Raw genomic sequence first — 14511 nt, forward strand, 5'->3', positions numbered from 1 at the left:
CACCTTGTGCCCCCAGCTGGGGGCTCTGGAGTCACAGCTGGGGAACCGGCCCACAGGCCTCATCTCAGGCTGAGGGACTTTGGGAACAGCCCCCAAGACCCTCCCGTCCCCACCTTTCAGGCAGCGGGCCTGGCTGCTCTCCCAGGGCGGGTGTCCTCTGTTCTCCTCATCGCCTCCCTAAGCTGTGCGGGGCCCAGGGGCGCCCACGTCATCATCACCGGCTCGTAGGGTGGTCTCTGCACCACCCTGACCCGAGCAGGTTGTGTCCGACGTCTGAAATAGCGCTTTGGTCCAGTATCGGCCACACGGCCTCATTCGTCACGTGTGCCAGGCGCCCAGGATGTCACCTGTGCCACCTCCAGCGAGTGCAGAGCTTGGAGCCACCGCTGGCTCCGCGGGCCTTTCTGCGCGCGCCGTAGCAGGCCCCCGTGCGTCCTCCGTGTGCTGCTGCAGGAAGGGTGGGAGGCGAGTGCGGACGGAGGTGCCAGCGTCACACTGCTCCGTCAGGAATCCCTGCTCTTCCTGGGGCGTGGACCCAATAAGTAACCCCAGGTCCCGCACCAGGACACAGCCCCCTTCTCCTCAGGCCCTCTCAGGGTTATTCCCTGAGGTGACATTTGCTCACCAACAGTGATGCCAAGTTTAAGTGTGACTCTGTTCCTCAGAGCCTGTGGCACTGAGGGCCCAATCCATGACCCTGCCTCTCCCCAGGCTGGCCGTGCCCCCACAGGGGCCTCTCCCCACGGGGCCGCTCACCCCGCTCTGTCTCCCCACGGGGCCGCTCACCCCACTCTGTCTCCCCTCGGGGACCTCTCCTGGTGGGGGCCACTCACTCTGTCTCTCCGCTCCTGCAGGTCTGGATAGATGCAGCCATCCAGATATGCTTCTCGCTGGGCGTGGGCCTTGGGGTGCTCATCGCCTTCTCCAGTTACAATAAGTTCACCAACAATTGCTACCGGTGAGTCCCACCCCGAGAGAGGCCTGTGGCGTCAGGCGGGCAGGTATGCCCCTGGGTGAGGGGAGGGGACAGGAGCCGTGCTTACAGCCCCTTAACCGCACGTGGAAATGAGATGGGGAAGCCACAGGCCAACACTGATTCCTGCTTAAGGGAGGCTTTGAAGCAGGAAGATGCTGCCCCCTCCCTGGGAGGAGGCCTCTCAGGCACCCCCAGGCCCCTGCTCTGCCCGGCTGGGCCACCCCATCCTCCCAGCATCCGGGGTCAGGCTCCTCACCCCTGTCTCCCATGAGGAAGGGCCTGTGCGTGTCCCCACCTGGCCTTCGCTGAGGGAGCGGGGGCCCCAGGTGCGCCCCAGACCCCGCGGAGCACCCCCCAGACTCAGCACCAGGACAGGCAGGAGCGTGGCCGTGCCACGTGCCCAGAGCCCCAGCAGCCCGCCAGCCGGTGCTGCCCGGCCCAGAAGGACCTGAGCGACCTGCAGCCACCTGCCGGCCCGAACCCGTTCTAAAGACAGAGAAAGGGCTTCCTCCGGGACTGCTTTCCTTGACCTTTGAGCCAGTGTTTGTTTTCTTTCATATCATGAGGATAAAAATGCGGTTAAAAATACAAAGGCGGTGTGTGCAGCAGAAAGGCCAGACTGACCATTACCCAGAGGTCCACACAGGGGTGGCATCTGGATGGCAGGCCAGACAGTGGTTCCCGAGCCCACCCTGTGCCCACCTGAGTCTGTGAGGGTCCTTGCACTCGGGCACTCGGGAGGGCTGGCCCCGCAGCCCCTCCTCCCTGCTCTGAATTCTCGGCCCTCAGAGTGGGGTCCCTGGGCCAGCAGCCCTGACCCCCAGGCACGTAGGGGAAACACAGCATCTGGGCCCCACCAGACCCACCCCGTCAGCACCTGCATCTTAACAAGGTTTCCAGGAGGCATCTCCAAGCCCTGCCTGGCAGCCCTGTGGGTCAAGGTGGGGACCCCGTGGTCACCTGGGCTGCCCACCGGAGCCCAGCTTTGCCTGTGGGATCATCTTGCCATCAGCGCTGAGTCAAGAGTCCCAGGAGCCCCTTGGTCCCCAGGCAAGCGCAGATGGCTGGTCACTGGAGGCCTGACCTGGCCAGGGTGTGGCCAGCGCCCAGAGCTGCTCAGCAGGGGGTGCAGGTGGGCAGCTCACCACTGTCAGGGGGTCCCAGCCTCCCTCCCTCAGGGCAGCCCAGGACAGGGTCACAGGAGGGGCCGGCCTGCCCATCTGGGGAGCGCCCCCAGCCGCCAGCACCAGACACAGCCAATTACGAATAATGACGGGAAATTGCAGAGGCGCCCGGCCGGGCTGGCACAGCGTGTCTTGTTCCTGCAGAGACGCGATCATCACCACCTCCGTCAACTCGCTGACGAGCTTCTCCTCCGGCTTCGTGGTCTTCTCCTTCCTGGGGTACATGGCCCAGAAGCACAGTGTCCCCATCGGGGACGTGGCCAAGGATGGTGAGTGGTGAGATCCCCACTTGCCCGCTCCCAGGCTGCCCAGTTCTCAAAGTGTTACCCTGCAAGCTGAGAGGGAAGCGCACGGGCACCCAGGGCCCCTCCCAGGAGCAGCTGACACGGCGGAGAGCAGGGTACCTGGGCACACTGCGCCCACCACCTCCATGCACTCCCAGCTCCTGCCCCCTCGGGCCCTCCTGCTGGACGCCAAGGCCGGGTCGAGGTTGGCCCTCAGCCCAGGGCTCCTCACGGAAGCCACTCGGGCTGCAGGACGAGGGTCCGGTTCCCCTCACCTGGTGGGGGACATGCAGCTGAGGGCTCAGAGTCGTTCCAAGTGGCACAGATGGCCGGACCTCGGTGTGGTCAGCCAGAAAGAGGCTGGGCTGGCTTGGACGCCAGCAGTTACTCTATTCCGAAGCTTTTCCTCCAGCCCTCCAGGGGCCATGGCACATACACGTGGGAGTGGGGTAATAGCGGAGAAACCCCCGGGGTCTCTGGCACACAGTGGCAACAGAGACCCACGCTCCCAACCTGCTCACCCAGCCGACGCGGACAGGAATGTCTGCAGACAAGGGCTCAGCGGAGGGGAGCGGGCAGCAGAGGAGTGGGCACTGGTGACGTAGGGAAGCAGCCTGGGCCAGCAGGAGAGGACTGGGATTCCCGGCCCAGAGCAGGGTGCTGGGGGGCCCTGATTGCTGCGCCCCTGGGCATTCCGTGCGGGGGGAAGGTCTGCTGGTGCTAGATCCTGGGTGGAAGGCGTGGCTGAGGCAGTCTGGAGCTGGGTCAGTCCAGGACCTGGGCCCCAAATCGCTGCTGGCCCCGCCGGCCTGAGGGTTGTCCTGCGCCTGCACCTGGAGGAGCCCCTTCCTCTGAGACCATCCCGCTTCCCCCCTACAAGCTCCTCTCCTGGGTCTTCTTACTCTTGAGCAGGAGGGTTACCGAGGAGAGCAGAGGGCGGACCCCACCGGCGCCCTGAGCTCTCTGCGGGTCAGCCCGTCCGTCTATCCGTCGAGTGCTGGGAGCCCCACTTGGGAAGCAGGGAACAGAGTCTGGAGCCGGGCAGACGACCCCCTCCACGTCTGGCAGGAAAGCTGGGGACCCAGATGAATCTCCACGTGCTTCCAGTCCACTCTTTCCTCCTGGAAAAAAAATCCAATAAGGGCAGGAAAGGGAACCTGATGCAAATAAGGTCTGAGCAGTGGAATTTACTCACCTTTGCATTTTGCATTTTCACTGGGTTTTGCCCTTTATTATGATAAATAGCAGTAGTTTGCAAGAATCCCCATTAACCCCTGAAAGTTAGCTGACCGTCTTCATGCATTTCCCAGAAAAGCAAAGTAAATGTCATTTATAGCTCTAATTCTCAAGAAAACGGGGAAATAGTAACCCAGGAGCAAAAATGGAAAGTGAGGATACTGGCTTTAGTTCAACCAAGCTGATGGGCATCTTCCAGGCTCCTGGCGCTTAGACTTTAGGGCTTTTCAAACCATCTGCCCCTCCTGCCCACATCAGAAACCGTGCTCCTTCCCGGGGTGTTGGGAGTCCCAGAGCCCAGGTCAACACCAGGGCCCCTGACAGATCTTGGAGGTGGAGCCTGGCTCTGGCCTTTGGCTCTCGAGAAGCATCAGTAAGTGCCCCGTTCCTGTTCCCGTCGGCTGGTGCCTGACCCAGGCCCCGCCGAGGACTGGGAACCAGGAAAGCGGTAAGCTGTACGTCCACGAGCAAGCTCTCGGAGGCTCTTGTGAAACTAACGCTGACAGCGATCAACTGGCAGCTTCCTGTGGGGGTCGTCTTTACTTTGGGGTCACTTGCAGTCAAGTGCCTGAGTCCTGACCACTCCCACCCCTCCCCACCTCCACCCAGATTCCACCTACTGGGGGTGAGGGAGCTGGCGTGGCCCCCTGTGTCCCCACTCCCAGGAGTGTGTCTCGGAGACAGTCAGAGGGGACAGAAACACACCGCGTTGCAGGGAGCACGTGGAGAAGGCGTGCTAAGTTGTGGCGTCTCTGTAACAGCACATGGCTTTTAAAGATCACACTTAAGCTGGCACAGAAAAGCATCTACCGTGTAGGCTGCCTGAAAGCAGCAGCGAGCGTGAGTGTGTGAGTGTGAGTGTGTGTGAGTGTGTGAGCAGCAGGCACAGGAAACCAACCAGGAGGCCCCCAGGGTCTGGAGGGAGGAAGCACAGGGTGCCCCCCCCCGGAAGCCCGTCCCACCCTCTCCGTGCTGGTGTGCCCCCTCCTTTCCTGGGCCCCCTCCTCTGGGGGCACGGGGTGTGGGAACGGTCGAGGGCTGGGGTACGGAGCAGAGCCCTCGCTCCAGAACCTGGCTTCCCTTCTCCCAAGTCCTGGGCCCCGAACTCAAGGAGGGAGGCCTTTGCAAGGAGAGCAGTTTTCGCACTGCCTTAGGGCCGGCTTCGGGGGCGGGGGAGGGCGGGGGAGGGGCCCGGGAAGGTCCGCCCTGGGTGACCGGAGGGCCTGCTTTCAGGGCCGGGGCTGATCTTCATCATCTACCCCGAGGCGCTGGCCACGCTCCCGCTGTCGTCTGTCTGGGCCGTGGTCTTCTTTGTCATGCTGCTGACCCTGGGCATCGACAGCGCCGTGAGTGATCTCTGTGTGCCCTGGGGCCCCACCAGGGACAGCCGGCTCACCTGGTGCCCTCAGGGGCTGGCCAGCCTGGAGAGCCCCAGGGCCTGCACATACCTGTGTCTGTGCAGAGCCCCCGAGTGGGAGGGCAACGGGGCCCCACAGTTCCTGGGGAGGGCTCTTCAGACCAGCTCTGCCCTGCTGCCCCTGGGGGCGTGGCGAGTCCTGGGTGGGCGACGGGGAGTAGCGTACTGCAGGAAATGGGGGCCACACAGCACCCAGCAAGGCTGGGCCTGACTCCAGCTTTCCCCACCCCGCGGCCTTCTGGTGGGAGCGGGTGCCATTTTGGGGGCGGGGGGGGCAAAGGTTCCCGCCTGGCCCACTGGACATCCATCCTGTGGTGGCCCTGTGGGCCCCTGGGGAGGCAGACTTCCTCATGCTCCTCCTCCACGCGGCCTGCTGGGGACCAGCACCTGAGATCTCAGGTCCCGTGTCTGCACCCCCTGAGCCTCCTGGGAGAGGGAGGAGCCCCCAATCCCTCCCCTGTGAAAGCTGGCCACTCCACCTGCTTCTCCCAGTCAGCCTTCCCACCCACCCCCCGGGTGGACCGCACCCGGGTGGATGAGTCCCTCCAGCAGCACTTCCCAGAGGAGATGGTCCCAACTGAGCAGGGCAGAGGCTGCTTGGAGGCCAGGCTTCCTGGGCACACCCCCTCTGGATAGTGCTGAGAGTCAGGAAGGCCACGTCACTGGGGACACGGCCAGTGGCCAGGCCAGGCCTCCTGGGACCAGAGCTCAGCTGTGCAGTGGGGCAGACACTTGCTTAGAGAAGCCGGGCGGAGCTGAGCCTTTGTGGCGCCACATGGGGCAGCGTGACCCTGGCCACACAGCTCCCCAACAGAGGGCAGGACACGCACCCTGGTCCTCCATCTCCAGTGGCTGTGCCGGGGAGCAGCCCTTGCTGGGGGTGCCCTCTGCCCCCCGGGACCCCGTGTGGCTCCCGACTTAGCGTGTGGGTGGAGACGCCACACGTGGGTCCCCGGGGGGGCGCAGAGGGCACCCCGCAGCGCCCCTTCTGTCCCGGCTGCAGATGGGTGGCATGGAGTCCGTGATCACCGGGCTCGCGGACGAGTTCCAGCTGCTGCACCGGCACCGGGAGCTCTTCACGCTGCTCGTCGTCCTGGCCACCTTCCTCCTGTCCCTCTTCTGCGTCACCAACGTGAGTGCCTGCGCTGCCCCGGACGCTGTCTCATGGCAGACGGAGCAGGGGCGCTCCCCCCCAAGCCACCCGTGACCTGTAATGATACACGGGCATCCGTGCTCACACACACGGTGGCCTTGAGTCAGCCAGGGCAGCACCAACCGTCACTCAGCGTCCCCGCAGTCACACGCGGTCCCCGGGCGTCGGAGGGTTTGATCTCCAGCGTTTCAGCACCTGGATAGCTCCCTGTGAGGCGCCTCTGGGTTTCTGGGGCAAGAGGGTTGGGGGGCTTCCCTGGTTGCTCAGCTGGTAAAGAATCCACCTGCAATGCAGGAGACCCCGGTTCGATTCCTGAGTCTGGAAGATCTGCTGGAGAAGGGATAGGCTGCCCACTCCAGTATTCTTGGGCTTCCCTTGGGGCTCAGCTGGTGAAGAATCTGCCTGCAATGCAGGAAACCCCGGTTCAATTCCTGAGTCAGGAAGATACCCTGGAGAAGGGCAAGGCTGCCCACTCTGGTATTCTTGGGCTTCCCCGGGGTCTCAGACAGTAAAATATCCACCTCCAATGTGGGAGACCTGGGTTTGACCCCTGGTTGGGAAGATCCCCTGGAGAAGGGAACATCTACCTATTCCAGTATTCTGGCCTGGAGAATCCATGGACTGTATAGTCCCTGGGGTCGCAAAGAGTCAGACACAACTGAGCGACTCACTTTCACTCAGGTTTGTGGGAGGTCTGTCCGGGGTGGGGGTGGGGGGTACAGGGCTCAGGGCCCCGCCTCACAGAGGTTCTGCCATTATTGGCATCTCCTGGCTTTCATCCCTAACTGTACCAGGAGCCCTGGAAAGGCGGGGAGAGGTTGGTTTTTTGGTAATAGCCAGGTTCCCAAGTGGCTGCTCGTGGACTGAACTTTAGTTTCTTTCCTGAGTGACACTCCATGGAGAGTAAAATAGAAGCTGTCTGTAAGCTGACGCCTCAGGCCAGGCTGATGTTGGGAAGAGCAGTTCCATGGGCAGGCGTGAGAGCCGGACACCCTGAGCTCAGTGGGTGCACCCCTCCTTCCCCCCCAGGGCGGCATCTACGTCTTCACACTGCTGGACCACTTCGCAGCCGGCACGTCCATCCTCTTCGGGGTGCTCATGGAGGTCATCGGGGTGGCCTGGTTCTACGGTAAGAACGAGTCCTCCTTGGGATGGCACGCTCCTACCGGCAGGACAGAGCTGCTGTGTGGCGTCGTGACCGGTCAGCTAGCGTCTGTGGGGCTGGTCACTGAGGCACCCAGTGGCCCTGCGTTGTGGGTACTGTGGCACCACAGAGCGAGGCTTGGCCGCTGCGGCTTGTTTGGATCCATGCAGGCAGTTAGCCTGGACGGCACCCTGAAGTCGCCCCTGTGGTCAGGGCACTCGGTGTGGCCACATGATCCTGGGCTGGGCCTGGAGGAGGAGGGTGGGCTGGCTCTGGGTGCCGCCCTCTGGTGGAGGCGGTCTCTGCGTCCCGCTGAGCAGAGTCCCGGCACCAGGGAGGCAGGGGAGCAGGCCGAGGGGGGCCTCGCTGGGGCCTCAGCTGATGGGAGGGAAGAGACAGGAATGCTCAGTGAGTCTCAGGCCAGAGCTCCCGCCTCCGCACGACGGCCCCACCAGACTCCTGACCCCTCCCGCGGGGCCAGCACTTGGGCGCTAGGACTGGGAGCCCCTCAGCGTGGGGGGCCCGCTGGTCGGCAGGTGGTGTGCCCAGCCTGCAGCCGTGTGCCCCCGCCCCTCCTGCGTGTCCACTGTGTTTCCCGGGATGTCCTGATGCAGGACTGACAGCAACAGAAAGCCGCCCTGCAGAATTCTGCTGTGTCCTTCCCGCCGCCGTACCCACCCATGCTAGCTCTCCGTTTCTCTCCTGGGGCTTAGGTCCTGGTGCTGCTTGGCTCACCTGACCAGGCGTCCTTGACGATGTTCGCTGTAAAGGCCCAAGATAACAGGCACACTTCTTGCACGTGTGTGTGCAAGACCTCCAGCCAAAGCCAGAGGTCTGTGCCGATCGAGAACTGCAATCTCGAGCCAGCCCTGGTGCCACGTGAGGGGTCATGGCCTCTGCTTCAGCCCTGAAGTTATAACCTGAAAAGCACTCTAGCTTTGAGAGGCTTAACCGACAAAGAGCTCGTATTCCAAAAACACTTTTCCAGTTACATTTCCTTTTCTACAGAAAAGGGAAATATCAGCCTCTCTGTACTTTAATTGGCACCTGGAATCAATACCTAGTCTACAGTTTTAGATTGTAATCTCCCCAAATCAACCCTGAATATTCATTGGAAGGACTGATGCTGAAGCTGAAGCTCCAATACTTTGGCCATCTGAAGCAAGGAGCTGACTCACTGGAAAAGACCCTGATGCTGGGAAAGATTGAGGGCAGGAGGAGAAGGGGATGACAGAGGATGAGATGGTTGGATGGCATCACTGACTCAATGGACCTGAGTCTGAGCAAGCTCTGGGAGATGGTGAAGGACAGGGAGCCCTGACGTGCTGCAGACCACGGGGTCACAAAGAGTCAGACACGACTGAGCGACTGAACAACAACATCTGAAAATAAAACCTCAGAGAAAGAGAGAAAGTGCCTCAAGTGTGTCCAGCAGCCAAGAACATTCCAGAGCTGGTGGAGGCCCAGGGGAGCTGGCCTTGCGGCGACCACACGCTCCCCAAAGAGAGACCGCAGAGACCGCGCTTCCTGCAGACAGCAGTTCTCACCAGAGCACGGCCTCTCAGTGCCCTGAGGTCCCTGTGGTCTCCGGATGGGCCAGCGTGGGAGGGGCTGCTTGCCCTGGAGCTGCCCGAGGGGCCCCAGGGGACACCCCGTCTCTGCAGGCCTTTAGGTTCAGCCTCCACCCTGCTTCCTCAGTCCCCCTCCGATCCGAGGTCTGCTGAGAGGGCTGAGTGTGAAGAGGGAATCCTGCGTGGAGTTGTCTCTCTGATGTCCCTGCATGTGACGTAAGACTCAGGAGGCCAGCCGCCACCTGGCCTCGGGGCGGGAGAAATCAGCGCGAGACCTGGAGAAACTGGCTCATCCAGCTTCTAGCAGGAGCTTTCCCTACAATATAACGACTGTATGCGTGTCTCAAAGTGGGACACTCGGACACCTGCTCCCGCCTGAGCCGGAGGACGCTGTGCTCGGGGACACGAGCCAGGCACGGGCAGACAGATCCCGCGGGAGTCCCTCAGGTTCCTGGACGGCAGGGTCACAGAGGCCGCAAGCAGGATGGGGAGGGCCGGGGCCTCCTTTGGGAAGGCGAGGAAGGCCTGGGGAAGATGGCCGGCGCGGCTGCACAGCAGTGCCACTGTGCTTCAAGCCGCCGGCCGTGTGCTCACAGTGGTGAAAATGGAAAGCTTCACGTACTGTGTACTTTACCATGATTTTTGTAAAGGAAAATAATGTTCCTTACAGAGGGGAGGCAGGGGTGGCCGTGGGCCTCGCGGAGGAGGGTGGGAGCCCCACAGGCCCTCCCTTGCAGTCAGTGACGCCAGGGTCACCCTGGGGACATGCACGGGCCTGGTCAGCATGACCCACCCCCGGCGGCCTGGGCAGCACCGTGCGCCCTGGGCTCCAGGGGAGCTGGGGGACCGGGGGTTGGGGGCCGCGTCTCCAGGCGGGCCGCGCTGACACCCTGCCTGGCCCCCTGCTGCAGGTGTCTGGCAGTTCAGCGACGACATCAAGCAGATGACCGGGCGGCGGCCCAGCCTCTACTGGCGGCTGTGCTGGAAGTTCGTCAGCCCCTGCTTCCTCCTGGTGAAGCCTCCGCCCCCCGCCCCGGCCGCCGCGCCCTCCTCCCCTCCCTCCTGCCCCGTCCTTCCCGCTGCCCCCAACTCTGCCCACCATCCCGCCCCGCCCATCCCCCCCGCCCATCCGCCCCGCCCATCCGCCCCGCCCCGCCCCGCCCATCCGCCCTGGGGCCAGAGTGGGGCTCCCGTGCCTGATGCTGGGGGAGAGGCGGGAGTCAGCAGGTCACGGGCTCAGCCGGGATGGCAGGCTGGCCCCCCAAATCCTCGGGTCTCCTGGAAGCATGGCCCCCACTCTGGGCCCACTGAGACAGCCACGTGGGCGGCAGGGTGGTCCTTATCCGACAGCGCCTCTGCCCGGAGGTCGGAGGTCGTCAGCCGCCCTCTGCCTGGAGGCCACGGAGGGAAGTCAGCCTCGGGGTCAGCGGGTGCTCCGCCCGAGGCGGGACGGAAATGGACGAGGTTCACCCGCAGCGCGGGCCGGGGCTCCCCGGCACGTCCAGTGGCTGCTCGTGGTCTGGGCTGGGCTGGGCAAGCTCGGGCCAGTGGGCAAGTACACCTGTGGCCTGTTGCGTTGGAACCCGGCCGTGCGTCCACTCCACAGCTGCAGGGCCGGATGGCCATGCCCGAGTCCCAGTGGCTCAGGACCCCTGACTGTCCCCCCCTACCCAGCGGCCCCGGCTGGCTGTTTGGGGCCATCCAGCTCCGAGTGCAGAGGCCGGGCAGATGCGCCCCAGGAGACCTCAGCACCCGTCCCCGCCCAGCCAGCCCAGCCCCCCGGGTGCGAGTGCGCGCGGGCAGCCCCGACCCACCCACGAGGGGCAGCGGGAGAGGAAGTGGAGCGGGGGTGAGGCTCCCGGCCTAAGCCTGCGCAGGGGCTTCTGGTCGCCCCTCCTGCCTCCGGTCAGCGAGGGGTCCTGCTTCTCCCCACGTAGTAACCCCGGGGGTTTACGGAGGCCAGTGAGAGAGCCCCTCCCATCAGCCCCGAGCCTCGGGGGCATGTGCCCCCACCGCCGGGGCCCGCAGCCTCAGGCAGTCAGGTGGGGGCCCCGCCCCCAGAGTCGCCGCTCGGGAGCCCCTGGCCCCAGCTGCCGCTGACCCTGCCGCTCGGTTCCAGTTTGTAGTCGTGGTCAGCATCGCGACCTTCCGGCCCCCGCACTACGGCGCCTACGTCTTCCCCGAGTGGGCCAACGCGCTGGGCTGGGCCATCGCTGCGTCCTCCATGTCTGTGGTCCCCATCTACGCCGCCTACAAGCTCTGCAGCCTGCCCGGCTCCTCGCGGGAGGTGCGTGCCTGCACGGGGCCCCCCTCCTGCCCTTCTGCCCGATGCGAGGCCACCGCTGGTCTCTCCTCGCAGGAGGTGCGTGCCTGCACAGGGCCCCCTCTCCTGCCCTTCTGCCCGATGCGAGGCCACCAGCGAGGTCAGGTGGGGGTCCCAGGCCTGCTCCCAGCGGCTCCTCTCGGACCAGCAGGAGAGTCTGGAGTGGGCGGTGACTGTGCTGGGGGGCGGGGGAGGCGCTGTGCCTGTGTGCGTGTCTACACGTGTGTCTGGGTGTGTGGTGTGTGTGAGCCTGTGTGTCCTCACGTGGGCACGCACACGCGTGTGCTCGCCAGCAGGGATCTCTGGGTGTGAGCACGCCCGCTCTGCATCACGCGGACAGCCCTGGGCTGAGAGTGGGGGTAGACTCGGGACCAAGCCCCCCCCCCACCCCGCCCCGCCCCCCCCCCCCCCCCCGGGGCTGAGCAGGGGCAGCGGGGCTTCCAGGCAGGACCCCCGTGAGGGCGGAGGTGGCTCCAGGCCTCCGAGTCAGGCCCACTGCTGTGTCCACTGTGAAGCGGGGGGTGGGGAGGGGTGCCCCCGCCTCCCATCGCGGTGCTGGGATTCCTGGAAGAAGAGATGGAGGCCGTAGCCCTCCACGCTCTCCCCGAGCCCTCAGACACTGCTCGATGCCCGATTCCAGTCTCTCGAGAGTGAAGCCCCTGGCTGTACCCCAGCAGGTCCAAGCGTTCCCTGAGGACCACGCGGCATCTCTCTGGCTTGGACGCAAAGGCGGGGGCCCCTCGCAGTCTGGCCCCCAGCCCATCCCTCAGCGTCAAGCAGGGCCAGCCCAGGCCAGGCCCCTGCGGCCCCGGCAGAGCCAGAGGAGGCGCCACTCACTGCCCCCTCGCTGGCCCCTGGCGAGCAGCCCTGCAGACAGCAGGCGACCGCTGGCCCTGGGAGAGACCCCTCTGTGTGGGCTGGGGAAGGGTGTCTGCAGGCCAGTGGGCTGGACCTCCCGCCCCCCAGACTCACTCCCTAGAATCTCAGCAGTGAAATGGGACAGTGACACCCAGGGGGGGACGTCTGGCCCCAGACAGTCCAAGGGCCAGCTGCTGAGAGGTCCAGGGCGGGGAGTTGTCGGGGCGGGGGGGGGAGGCAGTGGGAGGGAACCAGCCTCCCTTCTGGCTGTAAGACATCGGGGCCTCCCGGACCCCTACCCTGCGGGAGCCGCAAGCACTGCAGGAGCATGCAGGCTCCCCTGCCTGCGGGGCCTGCCACCGGGACTCCACACCCAATCCTGCTCCCTCTGGTCGGCCTGGACTTTCTCCAGGGTCTAAGGAGACCTGGCCGTCAGCCCCCGCCCTGCGTGGCGGTCACCCTGGGCCCACCCACCACGCTGGGCGGGCGCCCACGGCGGCCCCTTCTCTTCTAGAAACTGGCCTACGCCATCACGCCGGAGACGGAGCACGAACGGGTGGACAGCGGGGAGGTGCGCCAGTTCACGGTGAGTGCCGTGGGGGGCTCCTCGCGCCAGCAGGGGGACACTGACTCAGACACGAGGCTGCAGGACACGCTGTTGGAGCTTTGCCTCTGTCTCCTTCCTTCCAGCCCTGATGTCTTTATTTTTTCTACTTTCATTGGTTTGCTCTGTCACACCTTAACTACCTTCTTAATTTAGACCCTGGATCGTTAATTAACCCTTTTTTTCTCACATAAGCATTCAAGGCTAAGAATTTCCCACAAAACACCCTGGTGGCTGCATTCCATAGCTTTTAACACAGCTTTTGCTTTTTGTTTATTATTTAGTTTTAAATGTGTTTTAATTTTCGTTGTGACTTCTTCCAGCCACGAGTTGCTTGAAACTCTGTCTGAAATCCCGAAATGCATGAGGATGTTCTATTTTTTGTTATCCGTTTCTAAATTAATGGTATTGTGTTCAGACCCCTTGCTACCCATTCTTTGAAGTCTGTTGACGCTCCTTTGTGGCCAAGAGCCTACCCAGCTTTTATAAGTGTCTCTTGTGTCTTTAGATGAGATGTCTTCTCTAACTGTTGATACACAGTTCTCCTTCTGTCCGTAAGATCACGCTGATAACTATGTTGTTCAAATCTTCTACGACTTTGCCTATTTCAGCTCTGTTCAGCCATCAGTAATACGGAGACATGTACGGAATATGACAAATATGAAAGCATATTTGTCCGTTTTCCCCTGTAGTTGTACTGGATTCCATTTTATCTGACCTGCGCCAGTTTTCTGGGACTGGTACGGGCTCCGGGTGATCAGTCTTCCTCGAAACCCAGCCTGTCTTCTTGCCCTTGAGATGCGTTTGCTCTTAAAGTCCTTTTCGTCTAGAGGACTATAGCTGCACGAGGTTTCTGTAGAGTTTACCCGAAACATCTGTTCTAATCTTTTAACTTCCCACTTTGCAGTCATCCTAAAATTTAGGTGTCTCTTGCAAACCTCGAGTACACTGAAATGTTTTAGTCTGGCAGTTGGGCAGGTCAATCTGTTTTACCTTCGTCGGCATTACTGGTATAGCTGGGCTTGATTCTGCTATCTCTTTAACTCTGTTCCATTTTTTGATGTTCATTTTTCCCTGTCTGTTGTCTTTTATGATTGATTTTGGAGGATTTGTTTTCTTATTCTACTCTTTCTATTTTTTTGGAACTTACGTGCTTTATTGACTTTATATTTGTTTTTAAAATTGTACTGTGTGTATTTCTTTTTTTTTGATGTGGACCATTTTTAAGCATTTTTAAGTTGTTAAATATGTACTTGTCTGTGCGTGGCCTTTAGTTGCTGACACGGCTTCGTCAGTAGTTGTGGCCCCCAGGTCAGTTGCTCCACAGCCTGTGGGATCTTAGTTCCCTGACCAGGGATTGAACCCACGTCCCTTGCTTTACAAGGCAGATTGTTAACCACTGGGTCTCCAGGGAAGTCCCTGTACCAAGCATACAGGGACTTCAAGTATAAAGTTAAGCATTATATGAACCCCCATCCTGAATATCCCAAGGACTTAACTTTTCCTGCTATTGGTTAATGACACTAATAATGATTGTGGTGTTCAGTCGCTCAGTCGTGTCTGACTCTCTGTGGCCCCATGGACTGCAGCACACCAGGCTCCCCTGTCCTTCACCCTCTCCTGGAGCTTGCTCAAACGCAGGTCCATTGAGTCAGTGATGCCATCCAGCCATCTCATCCTCTGCTGCCCTCTTCTCTTTTTGCCTTCAACCTTTCCCAGCACCAGGGTCTTTTCCAGTGAGTCAGCTCTTAAATAATAATG

General features: G+C 62.0%; 1 protein-coding gene across 1 annotated transcript in view; it reads left to right on the forward strand.

The window, feature by feature from the left end:
- The window catches only part of SLC6A3 (solute carrier family 6 member 3), a 32927-nt gene that overhangs the window by 13089 nt on the left and 5327 nt on the right, over positions 1-14511 (forward strand). The window contains exons 6-13 of the mRNA XM_052659175.1: positions 855-958; positions 2305-2429; positions 4914-5026; positions 6101-6229; positions 7280-7379; positions 9877-9977; positions 11085-11252; positions 12661-12732. Coding sequence (XP_052515135.1) covers positions 855-958; positions 2305-2429; positions 4914-5026; positions 6101-6229; positions 7280-7379; positions 9877-9977; positions 11085-11252; positions 12661-12732 — 912 coding nt within the window. The remainder of the gene's footprint in view (positions 1-854; positions 959-2304; positions 2430-4913; positions 5027-6100; positions 6230-7279; positions 7380-9876; positions 9978-11084; positions 11253-12660; positions 12733-14511) is intronic.

The sequence above is a fragment of the Budorcas taxicolor genome, chromosome 20 (assembly GCF_023091745.1).
Source record: "Budorcas taxicolor isolate Tak-1 chromosome 20, Takin1.1, whole genome shotgun sequence".
NCBI lineage: Eukaryota > Metazoa > Chordata > Mammalia > Artiodactyla > Bovidae > Budorcas > Budorcas taxicolor.